This window comes from Dama dama, chromosome 13 (genome assembly GCF_033118175.1).
Source record: "Dama dama isolate Ldn47 chromosome 13, ASM3311817v1, whole genome shotgun sequence".
Taxonomy (NCBI): domain Eukaryota; kingdom Metazoa; phylum Chordata; class Mammalia; order Artiodactyla; family Cervidae; genus Dama; species Dama dama.
This window is the reverse complement of record NC_083693.1, coordinates 25,712,685-25,738,277: the sequence shown is the minus strand read 5'-3', so window position 1 is coordinate 25,738,277 and position 25,593 is coordinate 25,712,685. Positions and strand designations below refer to the sequence as shown.

General features: G+C 43.6%; 1 protein-coding gene across 1 annotated transcript in view; it reads right to left on the bottom strand.

The window, feature by feature from the left end:
• The window catches only part of AGBL1 (AGBL carboxypeptidase 1), an 836,354-nt gene extending 812,154 nt beyond the window's left edge, over window positions 1-24,200 (bottom strand). Inside the window, exons 1-4 of the mRNA XM_061159751.1 lie at window positions 24,111-24,200; window positions 23,339-23,348; window positions 4,013-4,129; window positions 2,018-2,164 (exon numbers count right to left, since the gene is read on the bottom strand). Coding sequence (XP_061015734.1) covers window positions 2,018-2,164; window positions 4,013-4,129; window positions 23,339-23,348; window positions 24,111-24,200 — 364 coding nt within the window. The remainder of the gene's footprint in view (window positions 1-2,017; window positions 2,165-4,012; window positions 4,130-23,338; window positions 23,349-24,110) is intronic.
• Between the last annotated feature and the right edge of the window lie 1,393 nt (window positions 24,201-25,593).

Below are 25,593 nucleotides of genomic sequence, written 5' to 3'. Positions count from 1 at the left end.
GTCATTGTTTGTGAAATGTTGAAGGGACTCAAAGCAGAGTTTTAAATGTTGAAAGGAACGAGTAACACCAGAGCCCTGTGCCCTCAGCTGTTGCTGCCTTCACAACATTCAGAGGAACTGAGCTTCTTGATTGTGGTCTGTATGAAGTGTTAGTGTTAGCTGCTCAGTTCTCTCTGACTCTTTGTGACCCCATAAACTGTAGCCCGCCAGACTTCTCTGTCCATGGAATTCTCTAGGCAAGAATACTGGACTGGGTAGCTATTTCCTTCTCCAGGGGATCTTCCCGACCCACAGATTGAAGCTGAGTCTCCTGCATTGCAGGCAGATTCTTTACCATCTAAGCCACTAGGGAAGCCCTGTGGTCTAAGACTGCACACAATTAAAGCTTAACTGTTATGACTAATTTGTAACATTTACATGCAGCCTGGGTGCTGAGGCTTTTTCAACTGTGCTCCAATAAGTCCTAGGGTTTTAGGGAAGTGTTTCAGGGTCCGTGTGGAAAGAGAAACGGGTGTGGAGTGTAAGTGGAAAGAATTCTAAACTCTCCTCTTCTCTTCAACCAGGGAAGTACCACTTCTATATGACTTCTTTGGGTTTCTCTAGTAGTTCAGTTGGTAAAGAATCTGCCTGCAGTGCAGGAGACTCGGGTTCGATCCCTGGGTTGGGAAGATCCCCTGGAGAAGGAAATGGCTATCCACTTCAGTATCCTTGCCTGGAAAATTCCATGGACAGAGGAGCCTGGTGGGCTGCAGTCCATGGGGTCACAAAGAGTTGGGCACGCCTGAGCGACTGACTCTAACACTACATCACTAGTGAGCTGAAAACTGTCCTTCCAGAAAGGCGGGGTGGGGTGAACTGGGAGACTGGGATTAATGTATACGTGCTATTGATGCTAGGTATAAAATAGGTAACTAATGAGAACCCACTGTACAGCACAGGGAACTCTACTCAAGGCTCTGCGGTGACCCAGATGGGAAGGAAACCCGAAAAAGAGGTGGTATATGTATATGGACGTATAGCTAATTCACTTTGCTACACAGCGGAAACTAACACAGCATTGTAAAGCAACTATATTCCAATAACAAATTGTCTTAAGCAATGGCTTATCCGTGCCAAACTCTTTGTGACCCCATGGGCTGTAGCCCACCAGGCTCCTCCATCTATGGAATTCTCCAGGCAAGAATACTGGAGTGGGTAACCGTTCCCTTCTCCAGGGGATCGTCTCAACCCAGGGGATGAACACCAATATCCTGCATGGCAGGCAGATTCTTTACTGTCCAAGTCAGCAGGGAAGTCCTTAATAAACTTAACAAATGACCAAAAAAAATTATTAATGAGAAAAAGATAACAGGCTCCCCAAAAGTCATGTCTGCCTGGAACCTAGAAATGTTATGTTATTTGGAAACATAAGTCTCTGCATACTTAATTACTTAAGTAAGGTCACACATATTTGAGCATGCCCTAAACACAATGAGGATTTAGGGAGGGCTTCCTTGGTGGTCCAGCGGTTAAGAATCCGCCTGCCAATGTGAGAGACATGGGTTCGAGCCCTGCTCTAGGAAGAATCCACATACCATGGAGCAACTAAGCCCATGCACCACAACTACGGAGCCTGGGCACCTAGCGCCCATGCTCTGCAACAAGAAAAGCCACCGCAATGAGAAGCCCATGCACTGTAACTAGAGAACAGGCCCCTCTTGCTGCAACTAGAGAAAAAAACCTGCACAGCACAAAGACCCGGTGCAGCCAAAAATAAATAAACAAAAATTTTAAATAAAGTGATTGAAAACCTCCTTGGAATATCTCCTCTCTGTCCTCCATATGTCTCATGCCCCAGGTAGTCCATTCCTGCTCTGGGTCCAGTTCTAAGCCCCCAGGTACCTGGGATGTGCTCGCCTGTGGGGCGGGTCCTGCCATCATCATTGAGCTGTTCGCCCATAAAAGCTTCCCAAATCGTTCCCATGATAACATCCCCAGATACCCTTCCAGCCATCCTTGTGTCTGGGGGTGTGGGTACCTCGGAGGCCAACTTTGGCCAGCAGCCGGAAGAGTGGCAGGAGGATGACATAGTCCGGAGAAGCCGTCCTGGCTGTTTCCACCAGGGTCCGCAGAAGAGCTTCACTCCCACCCTTGCTGATCATGTAGCGGATCCTCCGGTCTGTACCTGAGGGGGCGAGCAGAGGGGCCCTGAGTCTCTGGTAAGGAGTAACTACCCTCCTGTCCTTGGAGTAGGAAGCAGATCTCACAGCAAGAGACTGAGCAGACATTGATTCATCTCATCTCAGAAACAGTAAGTGTGGAGTTCATGAAGCATCTTGTGTAAAGTTGTGCTGTTAGGTAAGGGGCCAGAGGTAGGGGTGAGGGGTGAGAAATGGAGAAATAATGAATATTTGAGAAATTGCAGCTGGTATAATAAACGGAGCCTAAACTCTACTTTCCTAAGACTCTGTGAAGTCTCAATGTATGTGTGTACTTGTGTTGCATGTATTTGTGATGTAGTTTAGTCACTAAGTTGTGTCCAACTCTTTGCAGTCTCATAGACTATAGCCCGTGAGGCTCCTCTGCCTGTGGGGAGTCTTCATGCAAGAATACTGGAGTTGGGTTGCCATTTCCTCCTCCAGGGCATCTTCTCCACCCAGGAATCAAACTCACATCTCGTGCATCTCCTGCATTGGCAGACAGATTGTTTACCACTGAGCCACCTGGGAAGGCCCACATCACGTGTAAAGAAATATGCATATAGGCTGATGTATAATCATATACTTAATTAAAGTAAGAATATCAGTATCCCTCAGCTATTATGTTTGAATCATCTATTAATATAAGAAGGTTTGGTTTGATAGCTTATCTAGAATAATTTCATGAGTGGTATTAATGATTATCTTGTGCTGGCCTTCACTAACGGACGTGAGGGACATATGGAAATGAGCAGAGTAATCCATTGGGAAACAAACACCCAATCACATATCTAGGGAGTTTTGAAGAAGGTCTGGGCTAAGGTAAAATATGTTGGCCTTTCTATCTTAGAGTAGTTTTAAACAGGGCCCTCCCCCATCTTACCCCAGGATAAGCCCAAAGGCAGTGGTTACGTTTCAACTTGGAAGGGGACCCACATGATTCTCTATGCTCTTGAACCAAGGTGGTCAACAGGATGGGAGATTATAATCAAAGAAGACTCTGATTTTTCATCCTCTACTAAAGGGGCAATAATCAGTACCTATTTCAGAAGGCGAACCCTATGGTTTCATTCTAAGAGTTTCAGACACCACTGGACCAACCGAAGGCAGAACTATCCCAGAGAATAAATGGGCTTCACCTCCAGAGGGTGAAGAAGAATGTGGAAGAGGAGTCGCCCTGTCCCTGGAGAGCAGCACAGCCTGTGGTAAACCTCAATATGAGCGGACCCTTCCTTCTGAAACTGTAACCTGAGGGTCTGGGGCTTTGGAGCGACAGTCACTGTGGTATTTCTATTTGGTACAAATACGTCTTTCTAATGCAATGTGGCTGGCTTCATAGAAGTGGTATGCCCAAGTAGCTGTGTTTTCCAAGAACTTCAGGTGGAAAAGAGCTGATAGTTGATGACCACTGTAGTGACTTCTGTCCACTTATCCCTGAAAATGTCATGGCTGAGCACACTGCTAAGTCTAGCTCCTGCCTCATCTTCCTGTCTCCACTTGACTCATGGAAGAGAGCTGCCAACACCTGGCTCTCTAAATGGGCCATGATGAGGGAAGAGGGGGAGGCGAGAGGTCAAACCATGAGAGCTGGAGGTCCTTGGCCCCAGAGATGAGATGTCACAGAACAGCCACCCAGAGTCTAAATGCCTCCTAAATTTGGGTCACTGTAGGGTGGGTGACATGATTGAAAAGCCCAAAGCACATCCATCTTATGGTGATTTTGTCTCTCACAGAAAGCTTGGAGCAAAGCCCCAGGCCACACAGTTTCCTGGGAGACAGCGCATCTGCATGCCCCCACGTCCACCACAGGAGGAATGAGGTCGTGACCTACTCACCAATGGAAAGCAGATCTCCGAGGAGCTGGAGGATGGTCAGGATGGACTCCCGGTCTGAGGAGCTCTGCAAGGAAAGCAGACAGCCATCTTTAAGAAGGCAGGCGAGGGTACAGCCAACTATGGAGAACCATATGGAGGTTTCTTAAAAAACTAAAAGTAGAACTACCATAAAACCCAGAAATCCCACTCCCAGGCATATATCCAGAGAAGATGGAAACCCTAATTTGAAACGATAAATGCATCCCAATGCTCACTGCAGCACTATTTATAATAGACGAGACACAGAAGCAACCTAAATGTCCATTGACAGATGAATCGTTGAAGAAGATGTGGTACACGCCTGCGTGCTCAGCCACTTCAGTCGTGTCTGACTCCTTGCGACCCCATGGACTTTAATCTGCCAGGCTTCTCTGTCCATGGGATTCTCCAGACAAGAATACTGGAATGGGTTGCTATGTCCTCCTCCAAGGGATTTTCCTGACTAAGGGGTCAAACCTGCATCTCCCGAGTTGCCTACATTGCAGGCAGATTCTTTACCACTGAGCCACAGGGAAAACCCAAAGAAGATGTGATACATATATACAATGAAATATTACTCAGTCATTAAAAATAATGAAATAACGACATTTGTAGCAATATGGATGAACCTAGAGATTATCATACTGAGTGAAATATGTCAGAGATAGACAGATACCATATGATATCACTTACATGTAGAATCTTAAAAAATGACACAAATAAACTTATTGACAAAACAGAAACAGACTCACAGATATAGAAGACAAACTTATGGTTACCAAAGGGGAAAGGTGGGTGGGGGCAGGGAAAATTGGGAGTTTGGGATTGACATGTACAGACCACTATACATAAAACAGATAATCAACGAGGACCTACTGTATAGCACAGGGAACTCTACTCAACATTCTCTAAGAGCCTTAATGGGAAAATAATTTGAAAAAGGATAGATGCACGTCTATGTATAATTGGATCACTTTGCCATATACCTGAAACTAACACAACATTATAAATCAACTATGCATGCTAAATAGCTTCAGCCATGTCTGACTCTATGCAACTCTATGGACTGTAACTCACTAGGTTCCTCTGTCCATGGGATTCTCCAGGCAAGAATACTGGAGTGGGTTGCCATTCCCTCCTCTAGGGGATCTTCCCGACTCAGGGATCAAACCCACATCTCTTAAATCTCCTACATTGGCAGTTGGGTTCTTTACCACTAGCAGCATCTGGGAAGCCCATAAATCAACTATATCCTAATATAAAATAAAAATTTTAAAAAGATTAGGCAAAAGGAGGGAGGCGGCATGGTCAAGTGTATGCATGGGAATGGCAGCTTCCTTCTGCTGAGAAAGACTTTCTACAATAAAGAATGGCTGAAGGGAGACTCCCCTGGTGGTGTGGTGGTTAAGAATTCACCTTCCAATGCCAGGGACTCGAATGAGATTCCTGGTCTGGGAACTAAGATCCCACGTGCCTCAGGGCAACTAAGCCCAGGCACCACAACTAGAGAGAGGACCACCTGCCTCAAGTAAGACCCACAGACAAATAAATAAATATTTTTTAAAAAAGAAATGGCTGCATGGTTGCTCCTTAAATAATAACTGAAAAGGACTCACTGAGTGAAGCATCTCAGGGGCTCTATCTCCATAGTTAGCCTTCAGAAACTAGCAACATCAGCAAAATGGGCAAAAGAAAACATTGATAGTTTAGGCAGAAAGGGCAAATGAAAAGGGGCTTTGTGGGCCAAGGTAGCAAAGCCTTCACTAATTTCAGGAGGCTTGGGTTATTGTTCAATCCAGGCCAGAGAGCAGAAACAGAAATCCACCAACATGTTCAGATGGAAAGACTTTCCTGACTCACAAGGATGAAATTTTAATTTTCTCAAGAGACACCGGGGGTAACAACAAATCTCATGATATAGCTCTACGGGATATTTGCAATTCTTGGCACGCTCCCCTTTGTTACATAGGAGAGAACACCAAGACTCAGAGGGAGGGAGGACTTATTCAAGACCTCTGTGGTGATCCACAAAGCCAAATCCAAAGTACAGCCCAGGCCAGGCTCCCAAAAATCAGGCCAGTGTCATTGCATGGTAATACATTAATTTTCTAGCTCTCAAGAATTTCTTTACCTATAAGTTGCAAGTTTGCATCCATAAATATCACCTCTCCAAAGCCCCCACTCTCCAACCCCTGGTAAGCATCATTCTATTACACTTTCTGTTACTGCAAGTTCAGCTTTTTTAGATTCCGTATATCAGTGGTATCACACAGTATTCATCTTTCTCTGTTTGACTTATCTCACTGCACCTAATGCCTTCAAGGTCCATCTGTGTTGCTGCAAATAGCAGGATATTCTTTTTCTCGTGGCTGAATAATATTCCACTGTATGTATATACATCTTCTTTATCCATTTATCTATTAAGGGACACTTAGGTTGCTTCCATATCTTGGCTGTTATGAAAAATGCTACAGTGAACATGGGTGTGCAGATGTCTCTTCCAGATACTGCTTTCAAATCTTTTGAATATAAAGCCAGGAGTCTTATCTTACACCACTCACAAAAATTAACTCAAAATAGATCAAAGACTTAAATCTAAGACTTGAAATCATGAAACTCCCAAAGAAATCACAGGGGAAAAAAACACCTCTGACAGTGTTGGCAGTGATTTCTTTGGTAAGACACCAAAGGCACATGTAATGAGATTAAAATAAGTGAGACTACATTAAACTGAAGAGCTTTTGCACAACCAGGGAAACAATCAACAAATTGAAAAGTCAACAGAATGGGAGGAAATACTCACACATGATGGGCTTCCCTGGTAGCTCAGTGGTAAAGAATCCACCTGCCAATGCAGGAGACACTGGATCGATCCCTGGGTTGGGAAGATCCCCTGGAGGAGGGCATGGCAACCCACTCCAGTATTCTTGCCTGAGAAATCCCATGGACAGAGAAGCCTGGTGGGCTATAGTCCATGGGGTCGTAAAGAGTTGGACATGACTTACTGACTAAATAGCAACAATTAAGATTTTTTTTTTTAATTTATTGGAGTATAGTTGCTTTACAACGTTGTGTTAGTTTCTACTATATAGCAAAGTGAATTAGAGGATATATGTATACATATATATACATAAATCCTTTTTTGGATTTCCTTCCCATTTAGGTCACCACTGAACACTGATAAGATACTACTGTAAAGGTATGCTTTTGCACACCAAATAAGGCACACACACAAAAAAAGTTCATTACGGACAAAATACCAAAACTTAATACTTTAACTCATCTTACAGGTGTGATGGGACACCTGGGATTCCCTAGGCATTTGATGTTTGTACACTTCCCAAGGAAAAGACTTGGATTTGCTCTGGGAGCTTCTCCACAAGGAGCTGAGCCTTATGAAGGCAGCCTCAGCATCACTTTTCTGATGCCTCCCATCACAGCTGCCCTGGACGCTAACAGAAGGCATCATTCTTTGAGTCCCCTCCAACAGATGTCATCCATAGTTGGGCACCGTGTCAGTGTTCCCTGTCCCCTCCCACCCTTTGGTCTCCCAAAATCTGGGAACAAGAACCAAGGATCAGGGAAGCCACCGATATATCATCCCAGGGAATTTGCTAGTCTTAGGTTCTGGTACCAACTCCACTGTAGGAGAGGTTCCCCCACATCCACAAACAATACTCTGGACACCATCAGGTTGTCCTACAGTTCATCTCCATTCTGACACTATCTACCCAGAGATAACAACAGATTCCAGAGGTTGAGGGGTCAGTCCTACAAGATCGCCCACCCCATTTCAGACTCCAGTGGCAAGTCCAGGTTGTGACCCCTCCTTCTGGCCAACACACTTGTTATAAACCAGAGGTCCCAATGAGCCCCTCTAACTCAGGGTGTCAACCACAAGTCTAGGTTGTTAATCTGTCCTTCCAGTTCACTGGCTATAAATTAAAGATTCCCACCATCGACCTCCTCCTTGGGTGTGATTAGTTTGTTAAATCCTCTGCCTGAACTCAGAGAAACATTTCACTTTCTGGATTGCTAGTTTATTGTAAAACGGTATAACTCAGGAACAGCCAGATGTAAGAGATGCCCAGGGCAAGGTATGGGGACCTGGCACAGAGCTCACACCCATTCTCCAGGAGCATCACTCCCCCAGCTCCTCCACCTGTTCACCAACCGGGAAGCTCTCTAAACTTCATCTCTCAAGTTTCCTGTTTTCTTTCTTTTTTTAATTTTGGGGGGAGGGGCACACCCACAGTATGTGGGGTCTTAGTTCTCTGAACCCATGCCCCTGCCTTGAAATGTGGAGTCTTAACCACTGGACTGCCAGGGTAGTTCCCCTATCCTTACATAGTCTATAGATTCAACTTCTGGCTCTTCTACCTTCCCTGGAGGTAAGGGGGCCTTGGGGTGTACTGGGGAGCCAGGAGAGCAAACTGAAAGTCCCAACCCTCCAATCACATGGTTGGTTCTCCTGACAATCAGCTTTCCATCCGTAGGTGTGGTCCAAAAGTCAACCCATTAACTTAACAAAAGACAATTTTATTGCTTTCATCACTGAGGATATTCCAAGGGTTTGGGGAGTTCTCTGCCAGAAACAGGAGGAAGACCAAATATCTATTTCTTACTATAAATCACAAATTATCACAGCAAGAATCCAGCCCTTTGAAAATGGACCCAAAGATGGCTCATGGGAAAAAACAAAGTCCCTTCTCCGCAATGATGTGTCTGGATCCACCAGCAGGAACCCCCATAACTGCTCTTCTTTTTGAAAAGAGGGAGGGGGATAAGCCATAAAAGCAAGGCTGGGCAATATTGTGTAACTTGGTATAAATGCAGGATTCATCAGTTAACTGTAAATAATGAGCAAAAAGGAAAATAAGAGAGGAAACAGGGTGATGAGAAAGGAGAAAAGAGAGAGGAAAACTAATAAAGTGGAAACTGATGGAAGGGGGATAAAAAGATTCATGTTTAATTTCCTTTCATTCAATTATTTATGCATTCTTCCCACAAATGCTCCCTGGAAATCATGTATGTTCCAGTCACTGGGCTGGGATATAAACGGATGGGAACACATTCAGCCTTCACAGGGCTCCAGGCCTGGCTGAGATGAACAGCTAGCAGACAGTTAGAACCCAGGATGGTTAAGGACTGTGACAAAGGTAAACATGGATGCTAGAAGAATTCAGGGACAGGGTGTGTAACCCTGCCAGGTCCATGAGTGATACATCTGGGAAATCGGGCAGAAGTGGGGCAGGAGTGATGCTGAAGGCTCAGCTTCTCTGCACACTGGTGCTGAATCATATCTCAGAGACAAGTTTTGAGTAAAATAGAAGAGGGTAGATTTGCTGCTTTGCCAGCAAAGGGAACAAAGAGAGCTCATGCCCTCCAAACCGTGTGTTCCCCACTTGGGGAAGATAGTGAGGACTTCTATAATAGTTGTTCAAAGAGAGTGTGATCAGCTCATGGGCGTTCTTCTGATGGGCTGACAGTGAGGTAAGTAGGAGTCAGCATCTGCAGCCTTCGGGTCCCACCAGTCTGGCGTCTACATGCTTGTGGGCCGCGTATCATCATCAATCATTAACTTCTCCCACCTGGAGGGGGTTTCGGTACTGCATGCATGCTAAGTCACTCAGTCATGTTCGACTCTCTGTGACCCCATGGACTGTAGCCCACCGTCCATAGGCTCCTCTGTCCATGGGGTTCTCCAGGCAAGAACACTGGAGTGGGTTGCCATTTCCTCCTCCAGGGAATCTTGCTGACTCAGGAATAGAACCCACATCTCTTACGTCTCTTGCATTGGCAGGCAGGTTCTTTACCACGAGTGCCACTTGAGAAGCCCTTCAGTATCTGCAAACAGCTCAAAGATATTGTTGTGTGTATCCCTTGATGGGGTAACAGGGCCTTGCCCCAAGGTGCCTCTTGACTGTTTGTTTTTCCCTGGTCTCACATCCCTGCCCTTCCCTCATTAGCAACTGCTTGAATCTGTCCCTTGGAACTCAGGGAAGGTCATGGAGGATAAATGAAGGCTGTTTCCTGTAATCAAAGAAATGGGAGACCAAAAAGGCCTTGTGCCTGGGAGGCCTACGGGGCCCTGCACTGTATCAGGGGGAATGTTCCGGCTGTGTCACAGCCCCACTTACTCAGAGGGAAGCATGACAGAGTGTGGAAACCTTGGGGGATGAAGCTGCTTCCAGGATGAAGCAGATGGTGAAAGGAATTGTGAAAGTCTGTGGACAAGAACTGGGTCTTACTCATTTCTGCATTCCCATGTCCTGAGGTGTAATAGATAATCAGTATATTTTATTGGATCCATTTATCCAGCTAAGGGATTGCCCACTTTTAGTTCAATGCCCACTAATGCTCCCTGAGAACAAGCACTCTCTCCTAGGCTTCTGCTGTACCTTCCAGCAGGGAGATAGATCTGGGCATACAGAATCTACTAAATCACCGCCCCTAAATTGGTTTGACCTGTGGCCAACACAGTTGGCTGCACACACTCCAGTCGTTCTTCTATAATTGCTTCCCAGAAAATCCCATTTGTTTCAAGCCCGGGGCAGCAGGCTGCTGATGAAAGATACACACTCTACTTGTCCCCTGCCTGGGGAATGGGCCACAGTTCACCTCCTCTGTCTTTCTCCTTTTCCTATGATTGGTTGAGATGTGCGTATGATCCCAGATAGGGGCTTCCCGTGGTGGCTCAGCGGCAAAGAACCTGCCTGCAAATGCATGAGAATTTCTGCAATACAAGATACGTGGGTTCAATCCCTGGGTCGGGAAGATCCCATGGAGCAGGAAATAGCAACCCACTCCAGTATTCTTGCCTGGGAAATCCCTTGGACAGAGGAGTCTCGTGGGCTACAGTCCATGAGGTCGAAGAGTCAGACATGATTTAGCGACTCAACCACCACACCACTATGAGCCCAGATCTGGGTAAGGAAACTCAAACAGAAGTCGACTGAGAGATTCCAGAAAAGGTTTTTCTCCAGGATTTAAATAGAGAAACCATGAAAAACAAAAACAAAGTAAAAAGACAAACACTCTATTTCCTATTTGGGGCACTGTTGTCTAAGGACACAACCCTGGATCACTGGTGACATTGTTAAGCCGTGAACCAACTCTATAAAACCACCTACCTATAGACTTTCATTGTTCAGTTGCTCAGCTGTGTCCAGCTCTGCGACCCCCTGTCCTTCATAGACTTTCAGGTACATGAAATGGTAAGTATCCTCACTTATTAAAGCTATTTTCAATCAGGTAGTTTGTCATGAAGACGGAGAAAAGAAAAACTTTACACCTCTGCATGTCCTCTTCCAAATCATGAGTTAATAAGCAGGAAAGAAATTGATTTCACAAACTGCGGCCAGCCCGAGAGAGTCCTGCCATTCCATCGGGACAGAGACAGAGTGCTGTCACACAGACGTTTAGTTCATAATGTTCTCGCTCAGCTCTGAGCTAGAATGAATCAGCACAGTATTGTTTTTCTTTAAGTAAAAGTTATGGCTACCAGCGGAGGGGAAAAGCGCTCCACAAAGATCTCCACTGGCATTAATATATGCACTGCTATATTTACCAATAAATATTTTACACTATTTAGAAGAATAACACAAAACCATTATCTCACCCACAGTAATAATAAATGAGCAATTAAAGAAGGCAGGATGCAACATGCCTCCATTATCCTTTAATGATCCTTTTAAATGAATCATTGAGTAATTCCCTGTTGTTTAAGACTTTCCTATAAAAAAAAAAAATGGATTTGCCAAGCTTTCTAGTAGAGGCAGGCAGGTGAAAGAACAAACAGTGTCTTTTACAGTCTGTGGGGCTTTGAATTACAATTTTCTCAAATACTGTTTTGCATTTGTTGCTCTCTTGCTTTGACATCTTTGTCTCCCTGTTGCCTTCCTCCTCCTGACTCTCCATGAAGATATAAGACCCTTCACATCACTCAGCTTCGGGGGTTCATCTCCATCCACTCCCTCAACCCCAGTACCAAGTATATCGGCCACAAAGGACCAGTCACTGTGCCCCAAGCCCATCATGGGTTCCTATGTCTTCAAAGTTTTGCTCACATTGCTTCTACTGATGGAGTATTATTTCTCCCTGCAAAGAGCATGAAACCTACTTGTACTTAGCCCATGAAACCTACTTGTATTTCAATTCCAAGCTCAAGTTCCCTTTCTACACAGTTTTTCCACATTACCTACCTGCCTGGCACACATTACCCAAAACTGCCACGTATCTGCATATGCTGGGCACCGTACAACTACCAGGCCTGCCATTCACAAGGACTACCACATAATCAATGCCCTCTAAAGTGGGATGGTGCAGTGGCCCAGCCTGTCCAAAAACAGAATTATTTGCTCTAAATATTTAATTTCTCACAAACCACTTTGCCCCTCCTTTTATTAAAATTCTTACTAAATCCTGGTTATTTTCTTGCCTCTCTGTTTTGGTTGTCTATTGCAGGGGTAACAAACCACCCTGATGCCTATTGGATGAAAGCAATAGCCTTTTTATTTTATCTCTTGATTTTGTGGACAGGGAATTTGGGCAGGGCTTAACTGGGAGAGTCTTCTACTTTTCACAGTGTTAACTAAGGTCACTGGGTGGCATTCAGCTGGCAAATGAAATGGCTGGTCTGGAGGATCTATGATGGCTTCATTTGTATGTCTGATACCTTGGCACAGATGGTTTCTGCTTGGCAGGCTGAAGGACTGGGTTCATCATGGACTGTGAACCAGAATGCCTTCATGTGGCCTTTCCAACATGTTAGTCTTAAGGAACTTGGACTTCTTACATGTCAGATCAAGCATCCCAAGAGAACTGAGTAGACATTGCAAGGCCTCTTTTGACTTAGCCTCAGTTTAACCATCACCTCTGCTGCATCCTATTGGTCAGTCAGGTTACTGATGATAGCGCAGATTAGAGGAGATGGAATTAATCTCTACCTCTCAATTGGAGGAGTAGAAACAAATTTGCAGCAATTTTTAATCTCCCACACTCTCCTTAGACTTTGAGCTCCTCTAGAGCAAGTATTTCATCTCATTCCCCCTTGGGATCCCCAGGTTCTAGTGTGGCATCTTACACAAAGTAGGTATTCAGTAAACATTCCAAATTTTATAAAATGAGATGAGATAGGATGGAAAGGAATAGAATGGAATGGCTTGGGAAGGGATGGGATGGATGGGATAAAATGGAATTGAATGGGATATAATGGAATGGAATGGAAACTTAATATGAAGTCTTCCAGAGCCTTGTTATCCTATTCTCTCTGATGACAGGATTTACCTCAAAGAATATTCCAGTGAGAACATCCTTACACAAATTTTTGACAAGGTATACAGATCAAGTTTTCTATGAATCCAGCAACTGAAGGAACAGTTATAGGATGCCTACTATAGGATGCCAATTATGGCGCTAGTGGTTAAGAACCCACTTGCCAATGCAAGATGCACAGGTTCGACCCCTAAGATCCCCTGGAGGAGGGCATGGCAACCCACTCCAGTATTCTTGCCTGGAGAATCCCATGGACAGGGAAGCCTGGCAGGTTACAGCCCATGGGGTCACAAAGAGTCGGACACGACTGACATGATGTAGCATCATGTGCCAAGAACTGTGTTAATGAATAGGGAACATCAATATCACCCCAGACAATGTGGAGGGAAAAGAGGTATCCTGTGCCTCTCTCTGAAATTTTCTCAAGTCTACACCCAACTTTACAGAACAATGGGGAGAAAAGGCCATCCCAATCCCATTTTCTGTAACACCCCTGATATCACAGAAATAGAGTGCTTACACTCTGATACACTGTTCCCACAGATGGAAAGAATAAGCCCATGAAATTTTAATTCTTGATCTCTAAAGAATAAGACAAAACCTCTTCCAAATTCATGAGCCAAGAGCATAGGACACAGCTCATAGCCCAAGAAAACCATATTGCCAAAAATAAATTTGCTCTTTGGTCACGCAGTTTGAACACTCACTAGAAATGGTCCATTGGCTAAAGAAAAGACATTATTAAATTTGGAGCTGGTAATGAGTGATGAAAGAGGGTACTGATCACAAACTTCAATGACTGAAAATGGTTATTATACCAGAAATGATGACCAATAGCTCTCTGTCTTCACACAAGAGGAAACAGGAAGAAGTTGAATAGTTAGAAGTTTAGCTGGGGCAGGAGGAAAAACTTTCTGTCAGGGCTGAGACAAGTACAAAAGAGGGAGAGTTGTTTTAAATAAGTACGGACTGAAATAAATATGAAAGTGTGAAAGTGTTAGTTGCTCAATCATGTCCGGCTCTTTGTGACCCCATGGACTGTAGCCCCAGGGATCGAACACGGGTCTCTGGCATTGCAGGTAGATTCTTTACCATCTGAGCCACCAGATGGTTATGAAATAATTTTTTAATTTATTTATTTTAATTGGAAGCTAATTACAAATTGTGATGGTTTTTGCATAAATCAACATGAATCGGCCACAGACATACATGTGTCCCCTCCATCCTGAGCTCCCCCCACCTCCCCACCCTGTCCCTCCAGGCTGTCACAGAGCACTGGCTTTGGGTGCCCTGCTTCATACATCAAACTCCCACTGGTTATTTATTTTACATATAATAATGTATATATGTAGCTTCATATATACATATATATGTGTAGCTTCAATGCTATTCTCTCAAATCAGTCTCAAATCTCAAATCAGTCTCTCCTTAGCTCTAATGAGGTGGATGAACCTAGAACCTATAGTACGGAGTGAATTAAATCACAAAGAGAAAGAGAAATCACACAAAAAAAGACAAATATCATATACTAACACATATGTATGGAATCTAGAAAGATGGAACCGATGATCCTACATGCAGGGCAACAAAGGAGACATAGATGTAAAGAAATAAGAGTTTTCTCAATGCAATGGATGTTGGGCTGGAAATAGCGAAAAAACAAGAAGCTTGCCATAATTACAGAAGCTGGGTGATGTGGCTTTATCATATTAAAAAATAAACATCATTACAAAATAGAATAAAGTGAAATGGTATGTAATGTTTTCTGTCTTAGGTGGAATCTTTAGAATGAACAAGTCATACAGAGTGAAGTAAGTCCAAAAGGGAAAAACAAATATATTAAATTTATATATGTGGAATCGAGAAAAACTGTATATATGATCTCATTTGCAAAGCAGAATAGAGAACAAATGTATGGATACCAAGGGAGAAAGGAGGGGATGGAAAGCATCGGGAGATTGGGACTGACACATTTACACTATTGACACTGTGTGTAAGATAGATAATTAATGGAAATCTACTGTGCAGCACAGGAAACTGTGTTTAATGTACTGCAGTGACCTGAAGGGGAAGGAAGTCCAGAAGGGAGGGACTTATATACACATACGTGTATACATACATGTATATGTACACACATGTACACATACAGCTGATTCACTTTGCTGTACAATAGGAACTAACACACCATTGTAAAGCAACTATACTCCATTAAAAATTAATTTTAAAAAAATTTAAAAATACTTCACTACCAATAAAAGAATGAACAATCCCACTAGGATCTTTCCTCATAATTCTTGGGCTCCAGAATTTGACAGATGCCCCAGTCATATATTGGGTCTTACATAATTAATTGTTAAGAATACAGTGAAGAGGAACTAAAGGGCCTCTTGATGAAAGTTTAAGAGGAGAGTGAAAAAGCTGGCTTGAAACTCAACATTCAAAAAATTAAGATCATGGCATCCAGTCCCATCACTTCATCGCAGATAAATGGGGAAACAATGGAAACAGTGACAGACTTTATTTTCTTGGGCTTCAAAATCACTGCGGATGGTAACTGCAGCCATGAAATTAAAAGATGCTTGCTCCTTGGAAGAAAAGCTATGACCAACCTAGACAGCATATTAAAAAGAAGAGACATTACTTTCCTGACAAAGCTATGGCTTTTCCAGTAGTCATGTATGAATGTGAGAGCTGGACCATAAAGAAGGCTAAGCACCAAAGAATTGATGCTTTTGAACAGTGGTGTTGGAGAAGACTCTTGAGAGCCTTTTGGTCTGCAAGGAGATCCAACCAGTCCATCCTAAAGGAGATCAGTCCTGAATATTCACTGGAAGGACTGATGCTGAAGCTGAAGCTCCAATACTTTGGCCACCTGATGTGAAGAACTGACTCACTGGAAAAGACCCTGATGCTGGGAAATATTGAAGACAGGAAGAGAAGGGGAGGACAGAGGATGAGATGGTTGCATGGCATCACCAACTCAAAGGACATGTTTGAGCAAACTCCAGGAAATGACAGACAGGGAAGCCTGGCGTGCAGCAGTCCATGGGGTCACAAAGAGTCGGACACGACAGCAACTGACTAACATCAAAGAATACCAATGCTCCCCCTTCTGAGTAAAGGGGCTTACATGTTTCAGCATCAGGTAAAGTTAGAATGTGGTCTTTTTTATTTGGCAAATATTGTCAAGTACTTATTTTGTACCAGGTACTGTGTTAGGTGCCAGGAATAACATGGGTAGCATAAATATACATAGTCCCTGCCCTCATCAAACTTCCAAGCCAGTTAAAAGGCAGATAGCTAAATAGTCACCCAAAGAAATGTAGAATTGCAACTGGGGATAAGTCCCCAAGTTTATTTAGTCATGTGACCATAAAATGAGGTTATTTGATGTGAATCAGTAAAGGACTCCCTTAAGAAATAACATACTTATTTGCAAAGTGGAAATAGAGACACAGATGTATGGACACTAAGGGGGAAAAGAGGGTGGTGGGATGAGTTGGGAGATTGGGATTGACATATATACACTATTGATACTCTGCATAAAATAGATAACTAAAGGGGACTTCCCAGGTGGTGCTAGTGGTATAAAGAATAACTTTATCTGCCAATGCAGGTAGACATAAGAGATGTGGGTTCGATCCCTGTGTCGGGAAGATCCCCTGGAGGAGGGCACAGCAACCCACTCCATTATTCCTGCCTGGAGAATCCCATGGACAGAGGAGCTTGGCAGGCTGTAGTCCATAGGGTTGCAAAAAGCTGGACACAACTGAAGGGACTTGGCATGCACATGCAGTGAGAATCTCCTGTACAGAGCAGGGAACCCTGCTCATTGCTCTGTAGTGACCTAAATGGGAAAGAAATCAAAAAAGAGGGACTACATGGACAGGTATAGCTGACTCACTTTGCTGTATATTAGAAACCAGCACAACATTGTAAAGCAACTATGCGCCAATAAAAAAAGGAATAATAAAACTTTCCTTTTCCTTTTAAAAAAACAAGTGGCACTTAAGCTGAGAGTGAAAGAATAAGCTAGCATTAACTAGGAGAAGATTGGAGGGCAGAATGCTCAGGACAAAACTGGGCAAATGAGAATAGAGTACAGTTACATAGCTGGTAGAAACATGCAAAGATAAGGGAGAAAAAGAAGGCCAGTGAAGTTAGGGTAGAGAAAGGGACAGGGGTGTTTGAAGAATGCACTTCTAATTCAAATAGACCTTGGTCACCAAAACCTTTGTACAACTTACTTTCTTTCCTACATTATTGGACTAATCACTGAACCCAGCTCATGGGTACAATTGGGTTAGAAATACTATACTATAATTGATGCAAAATGCTTAGCTCTCTGCCTAAGTCACAATAGATGTTCAATTGGCTGTTGGGGAATAAACATTGCCATGAGCATGCCTAACAAAAGGTGAGTCGTCTAAAACCAGATCTGAAGATCTTTAGAAATGCATCTTCCTGGATCAATTTTACACCCAGATCACGACGTTTCCAATTTAGCAGGATATTCTTAAGGGGGAGAGATAAATAACCAAAACAAGTGAAAATGGTGAGGTTGTGTCCTCTGAAAAGAAACAATTTATAATCCTATGCTTTGTCTATGTCCAGCACACTTGTTGCCTCTTGGTAAACACTAAAGACTCTGAGTCATAATAATTATAACAGCAATCAACAGCATCACATCCTTGAGATGTTCTCTGATTTCTTTTAAATGACAGTCACTGGAAAGCAGACTGTCTCCATTTCTAAGAAGGCTGTAAAGTCGCTCCAGAGCACAGTTGACAAACAAGAACACAAAACTTGCAAGTTAAAATTAAGGATTGCTGAAAAGAAATGCCAGACTGTTTTCAGCTTTTCTGAATGGATTCTAAACAGAGCTAGTAAATAACATTTCCAGGTGCCTGTCACCCAGCGTTCAGTACCAAAATAGAGGAAGCAAGTGCTACCTTCCTGTTCAGTCAGCAGCTGCCACCCACTACCTTGATCCTCTCTGAATCCATCAACCTCCCAAGCACACAGGGAAGATTAAAAACACTGGGGCCGGGAGGCTCCGTTCTGCCACTCCAAGGCCATAGAACTAAGCAGTTTCCAAAAACACAAAGAAGATGCCCTTTTCTGGGTCATCCACCCAGCTAGTTCTTAGCCAGCTGGTCTAAAGCACAGTCATGAAGCAACAAAAGTTTGACTCTGGGGTCCTCATGTCTCCCATTTCAGGGACCCCATCATTTTGTGGTCTTGCTCCACCACTTAGCTACGCTCTAACCTAGTTGGTAATGACTTTCCCCAACCCACTCTGAAAAGCTGCTTTTCAGAGATATTCTGTAGTTTGAGAGTTAAGAACTAGGTATCAGGTTATGCACTGACATCCCACATAGCCCATAATGGGACTTCCCAGGTGGCCCAGGGGTAAAGAACCCACCTGCCAATGCAGGAGATGCAGAAGACTCAGGTTTGACCCCTGGGTCAGGAAGATCCCCTGGAGTAGGATATGGAACCCACTCCAGTACTTTTGCCTGGAAAACTCCATGGACAGAGGAGCCTTGCAATTTCAGTCCATGGGGTCGCAGAGAGTCAGACATGACTGAGCACACACACATATAGCCCACAATACTATGAATATTACCATTGAGTGCCCACTTTGCTTCAGATATCACTTACTCCTTCATCCTGAAAACCATCTTGCAACTTGCATGCAGGATCTTAGTTCCCTGACCAGGGACCAAACCCTTGCCCCCTGCAGTTCTGCAGTGGTACCTCTGAATCCTAACCACTGGACCACCAGGGAATTGCCTGAAATCGTCTTGCAATTTTGATATTTTTATTCCTACTGTACTAGTGAGGAGACTGCGGTCAAAGGAAGTTGAATAATTTCCTCGATAGCAAGAGCAGCCTTTCTTCCTATTTTCTGAATTGAGTTTTGAAAGCTACTAAATTTGAAAAAAATTCACTTTGAAAGTAACTAAATTAATGTTTCTTTAGTGGAAACTCTCTGATTCTAAAGAACAAACTGACAGTTTTAAAACATGTCTGTAAATGCTTTATCATACCTACCACCAAGAGGCGGGCTTCCCTCATAGCACAGTTGTTAAAGAATCTGCCTGCAATGCAGGAGACCCACGTTCAGTTCCTGGATTGGGAAGATCTCCTGGAGAAGGAAATGGCAAAACACTCCTGTATTCTTGCCTGGAGAATCCCATGGACAGAGGAGCCTGGCAGGCTAGAGTCAACGGGGTCACAAGAGTTGGACACGACTTAGCAACTAAAGAGAGAGAAAGACTAAGAGGTAGAATCGATGGCCCATATTCTTGAATCTTGGCCAAGTGACTCCCTTATTACCAAGTAGACTGTTGCAGAAGTGACGTGGCTTAACTTCTAAGGCTAAGCCATAAAAAGTGATGAAGTTCTACTTAGGCCGCTGGGAGCTTGGCATCTGGAGCCCTGACCCACCATGTGCAAGTACTGAACCCCCTAAAGCAGCCATGATGTAAGGAAGCCCACACTACACGGAATGACCCACCTGATGTTCCCCTGTTGTTATTATTTAGTCACCAAATTGTGTCTGACCCTTTGCAATCCCATGGACTATAGCCCATCAGGCTCCTCTGTTCATGGAATTTCCCAGGCAAGAATAAAGAAGTTGATTGCCATTTGCTTTTCCAGGGCAATCTTCCCGATCCAGGGATCAAACCCCTGTGTCTCCTACATTGGCAGATGGATTCTTTGCAACTGAGCCACCAGGGAAGCTGTGATAGACAGCCCCAATTTAAATAGCTCCAGAGGGATCACTCAGCATCAGCTGTGACTCAGAGCAGCAAGAAATCTTGGCTGTCCAGATCAGTTGAACCTTCAGATAATTGCATCCCCAGATAGCTTCCAATACAACACATAACAGTCACCAAGCAAGAACTACTCTGCCGAGTCCTTTCCAAGCTGTGAGAAAAATTAAATGTTTGCTTTAAGCCACGGATATTGGGATCATTCTGTATGCAGTAATAGTAACTGAAACATAAACCCATCTCAAAAGTAGATCAGTTAAAAAATGCATTGAAAATTTGATTTCTAAAAACCAGAATTTGGAATGCATGACAGTAAAAGAAAATGAAAAGCATCTAGACCTTTTAAGCTGTGAAATATCACAAAGATTTTACGAGCTCCTTTCATTGATTTTTGTAAGAGACCACGTGACTGCACAGAACACGTCAGACATGGAGACAGTAAACCTACTCCTAACCCAGCTTTTCCTTATGACTCTAGATAAATCATTTACCTTCTCTGGCCTTCACTTGCTTTCCTCATTCTTCAACTAAGAGAACAAGAAGAGATGACTTCTCAGGTCCCTTCCAACTTTATGACCCTGTGGCATTCACAGATGCCGACATCTGGATGATGATGAATCCCAACACTCATCTCCCAATTTCACACTTTTCTTTTAATGCCTTTCTGGCCACCCTGCACACTCTCTCAAAACCTTCCACTCTGCCAACTATCTTCTCTAAAGGATTTGCCAATGAATTAGCTTACATCAAGTTCAGGTTTATCAAACTCGATACTATTGATACTTGGGGCCAGATAATTATTTGTTGAGGTGGGGTGGGAGTCTTGTGCACTGCAGGAGTTTTCTGCAATTTACTTATTTATCTATGGCTGCTCTGGGTCACTGTTGCTGCACGTGGTTCTCTGGTTGCAGCGAGAGGGGACTCCTCTCTAGCTGTAGCATGCAGGCTTCTTAACGCAGTGTTTTCTCTTGTTACACAGCACAGACTCTAGGGCGCACGGATTCAACAGTTGTGGTACATGGGTTTAGCCATCCCTTGGCATGTGGGATCTTCCTGGGCCAGGGATCAAACCCATGTCCCCTGCATTGACAGGTAGATTCTTTCACACTGAGCCACCAGAGAAGCCCTCTTTTTTTTCAGTTTTAAGTGGGGTTCATAACAATAAAAGATAAAGGGTTTTTAACAAACACAGTAACAAATGGACATCTGATTCGTAGGAAACATCATCCCGTACACATCATAATTTTTTGCATATCCTCAGCGCATAGCATTTACACAGAGAACCACTGCCGCAAAGCACAAGAGTATCTGAAGAGGCTAGATCAGAGTCAGGCTGTTTAACAGGCAAAGTTTTAATATACATACTCTAAACGAAAACAGATTGAACTATTGAGCTGGTAGGGTAGAAGGCAACATTGCCAACATGGCAGTCAAAGCCCCCACTTTAGTGCACATTTCCACCGTTCCATTTGCATGCATGACACCTTAACAGTATCTAAAGGTAAGTGGAGAAGGAAATGGCAGCCCACTCCAGTACTCTTGCCTGGAAAATCCCATGGATGGAGAAGCCTGGTGGGCTACAGCCCATGAGGTTGCAAAGAGTCGGACACAACTGAGCGACTTCACTTTCACTTTTCACTTCAAAGGTAAGTGAGTGTTCTCTGGTGGCTGAGTGGTAAAGAATCTGCCTGCCAATGCAGGAGACACAGGTTCGATCCCCAGTCTGGGAAAATTCCACATGCTGAAAAGTGAGAAGGTAACAGGTAGGAAGGCCAGAGGTCCCCAAGTGGCAGGAGGAAATAAACTCCAAGTGGCAGACGCTATTTTTTCTTTCCCCTTCACTGTTGATGAAACTGGTTCTGCCTACGACGACTAACCTTTTTTCTTTTTCTTTTCTCAAATGTTGGGCTAATAATGGATCAACAAACTAGTATTTGTGTCAACTGCTTTATGGCCAGGGATGACACACCTTGTGCCATCCTATCTCAGAAATGCATATTGTGGGAGAGGGGCCTGGTGAAATTCCCTCAGCCTTAAGGTGTCTATCTTATCTGATTTGCAGCTCACTAACAGAATAAAATGCCTTGCTAAAAACTAGCAAGGGGGTACTCTTTCGTCCCCTTCTGATGTCTATGTCAAAAGCTTTCCCTAGCTCTATTATACTTTAATAAAACTCTGCTGCACAAAAAGCTCCAAGTAGTCAAGTCTTGTCTCTGACCCTGGATGGAAATCCTCTCCTCCGGAGGTCATGAATCCCGGTGTAACACACAGCTGGCGGAAGCAGCTGAGGCCGTGTGCCACAACTACGAGCCCACGTGCCCTAGAGCCCATGCTCCACAACAAGGACGTCACCGCGGTGAGAAGCCCTCACTGCAATGAAGAGCAGCCCCCGCTTGCTGCCACTAGGGAAACATAAATGAGACACTTTCTGGCAACCACAGCCATTATTATGAACACGTTGCACAAATTCTCCAGAACTAAACAGTCGCTTGTACTCTCCTTTTATTTTTTAAAGTTGAAACTTTTGGGGGTGCAGGGAAACTCCATTTAAGTTTATAACCTGTGCCACAGCGAGGAATGGTGATGCTAGTTACTCAGCTTTAATAACTGAAATTTGAATAATTGAAAAAATTTTTTTCAACTTAAATATTCAATTTTAATAATAATAGAAATATTAATACTTTAATAATTATGGACAAAAGTTGCTCAAGAGGAGCTACAGAGGATGTGGGATGGTACAGGGCCCAATCATAAGCTTTCTTAAAAGTGCATCATCGGATGCTCAGCAGCATCCCTCGTTTGTACCCATCGGATGCCAATGCGCAGCCCACCCAACTCCCCCTCCCCTGAGTTGTGAAAACTGAACAACGCTGCCAAATTCAAAACTGGCACTGGTCAAGAACCACTCTACTAATGAATTGGTTACCAATTTATATGTAACACAATATCCCTCCCAGTGTATCTAGTGAGAATAATATAAACCAAAGAAATAAAGCTTTCTTGTTTCAAGGATCAGTGAAAGCCGAGTCACAGAGATACATAGGATCCTGGATCCTTTTGGTCACCCCACATATTACTTCTCCCAGACAACTGTCCGCTTTCTGCTTGCATTCACAGCTAGCACTACAGTTCTGGATCAGAGGTAAGCTCAATCAGATTCATACACACACATGTACACACACTTGATTAAATTGCCAACTAGTCGAATTTAGCAGATTTCATTCTATAGTGGATACCACCAGCTACTCACCTGCTGGAAACTAAGACAATCAACCAAGAATTAAAATAAAGGCATGGCTTTGGTCTAGCATGGGACATTACATCTATTTTTGAATGATTAATAATTATCCTCTGTGTAAAATGGTTGATTCTGTTATACTGAAAGAGAACACCAAGTGATTCTAGTAGGTAGAGAGTAAGATTTCTTCTTTGTTTTATTTCCAATATTTTTCCTGATTTGCCCATGGTTGGCTCAAAGCAGCAAACGAACATAATCGGAAGACATGTATTGGGTTGTAAACATGCCCGGAAGGCAGTTGTAAACAAGCCAATACGGTCTCAGCTCTCATAGCTCCCTCAGTCTATGAAAAGTTTGATTAACTAAAGTTTGGTAAGAGTAAAATTAGTAGACATAATAGTTATATGCCTCAACTCCTTTCAGTCTGCTGTGTAAGTATAAATTGCTTCCTCATCTCTAGTAAATGAAGTCTTTTGGCTTAAAGAGATAAGAAAAAGGCCATATGGATGAGTTAGCATATACTATATAGGAACTTCCTGCCTCTACCAATAAAATAAGGCCCAAATCTGTAAGTTCAGTTTGTAAGAATGGGTTAGGGACCATCACATAGAGAGGGGCAAACTGCAACTCTAAGATTAAGTCTCCTGCTCATGGGTATTCACCTCCCTCCCAAGCTGCTAGGATAGCATATTCCAGAATCAGGACATAAACTGTGCACACAACTCCAGCAGTTGTGTTAAAGGAAGAGGAAGTAGATTTGGTAGATGGCTAGCTGGGCTCTGACAGAGTGAGTCTCGGCATCTTCCTCTACGGTTTCCCAACGGGTATGATCTCCAATCATGCCCTTGGCTGGCCTCCTGCTAGTGGACGCCATCTTTCCCTCTGCTCTGTCTAAACTTGCTAACTATAGACCAAAATGAGCAAGATCAGGAGACACTGGATATACCATCCTGCATCAAAGGCAATTTTCCAATTCTAATTTCCTGTGTGAGGACCCACCCCACTCATGAAAAGTTTACTCTGGTTTCCAGTACACCTTTCGCGAAGAACCAAAAGTTCAAACTCAATGATAGGCACATTATTTTATAGGAAAAAATAGAAACAGTAACAAGAAGAAGTCAGTATATCATACAACCTATGACCAAAGTTGAAATCACAAAGTCCTTACACTTCTAGGTGAGTTACATCATAGAAAACAGTCATCAATACCAGTTTAGCTGGTATTCAGCTAAACGCAAGAATACCAAAGGCTGAACATTAAGAATTCTGGTAGGGATTTCACTGGTGGTCTAGTAATTAAGACTCCGCCTTGCAATGCAGGGAACTTGGGTTCGATCCCTTATCAGGGAATTAAGACCCCACATGCTGAGGGGCAACTAAGCCCATGTATCATAACTAAAGAGTCCCAGCGTAGCAAGGAAAGATCCTGCATGACACAGCAAACATCCCGCATGCCACAACTAAGACTCCATGCAGCCAAATAAACAAATAAATATTTTTTAAAAAAAAATAGAATTCCAGTAGTTGTTGCCTTATTTGGAGGCCAGAGTGCTGGTGAGCACCTCAGAAAATGCCTGTCAATACTCAGCTTTAAGTTTCTATGAAAAGCGATTACTCATCCTATCTAAATAGCATACCCTCTTCATCACAGGAGGCACTTCTCAGAAGGATTTCAAACCACGTCATGAGCCTGTTGGACCAGCTGCCCCAGGCCAGACACCTCTGAGGAACCTCAACTGTGGTTTCCATCCTAGTCATTCTCATCTTCAAAGCAAAATGCTTCCAACCAAATATATCCAGGAATCTCAGTGCTATGTGGGCAGCTGCAATGGAGTTTGTTTCAAGATTTGTTATATTAATTATAGCCACAAATGCTCAGTAGTGTCTGACTCCTCGCAACTCCATGGACTATAGCCTGCCAGGCTCCCTAGTCCATGGAATTTTCCAGGCAAGAATACTGGACTGGGTTGTCATTTCCTTCCCCAGGGGATCTTCCCAACCCAGGGGTCGAACCTGGGTCTGCTCTATTGGCAGATGGATTCTCTACCACCATGCTACCTGGGAAGTAGCCCCCTCACTCCAATGCAACTGCTCAACAAAAAGCAGTTTTGAAATAAATTAGTAATCCTATTTATCTTTGCAAATATTCTATAGCTTCATTTTCAGGACACCCAAAGACTACTTAGGCTTCCCTCAGAGCTCAGTTGGTAAAGAATCTGCCTGCAATGCAGGAGACTCTAGTTCAATTCCTGAGTCAGGAAGATCTG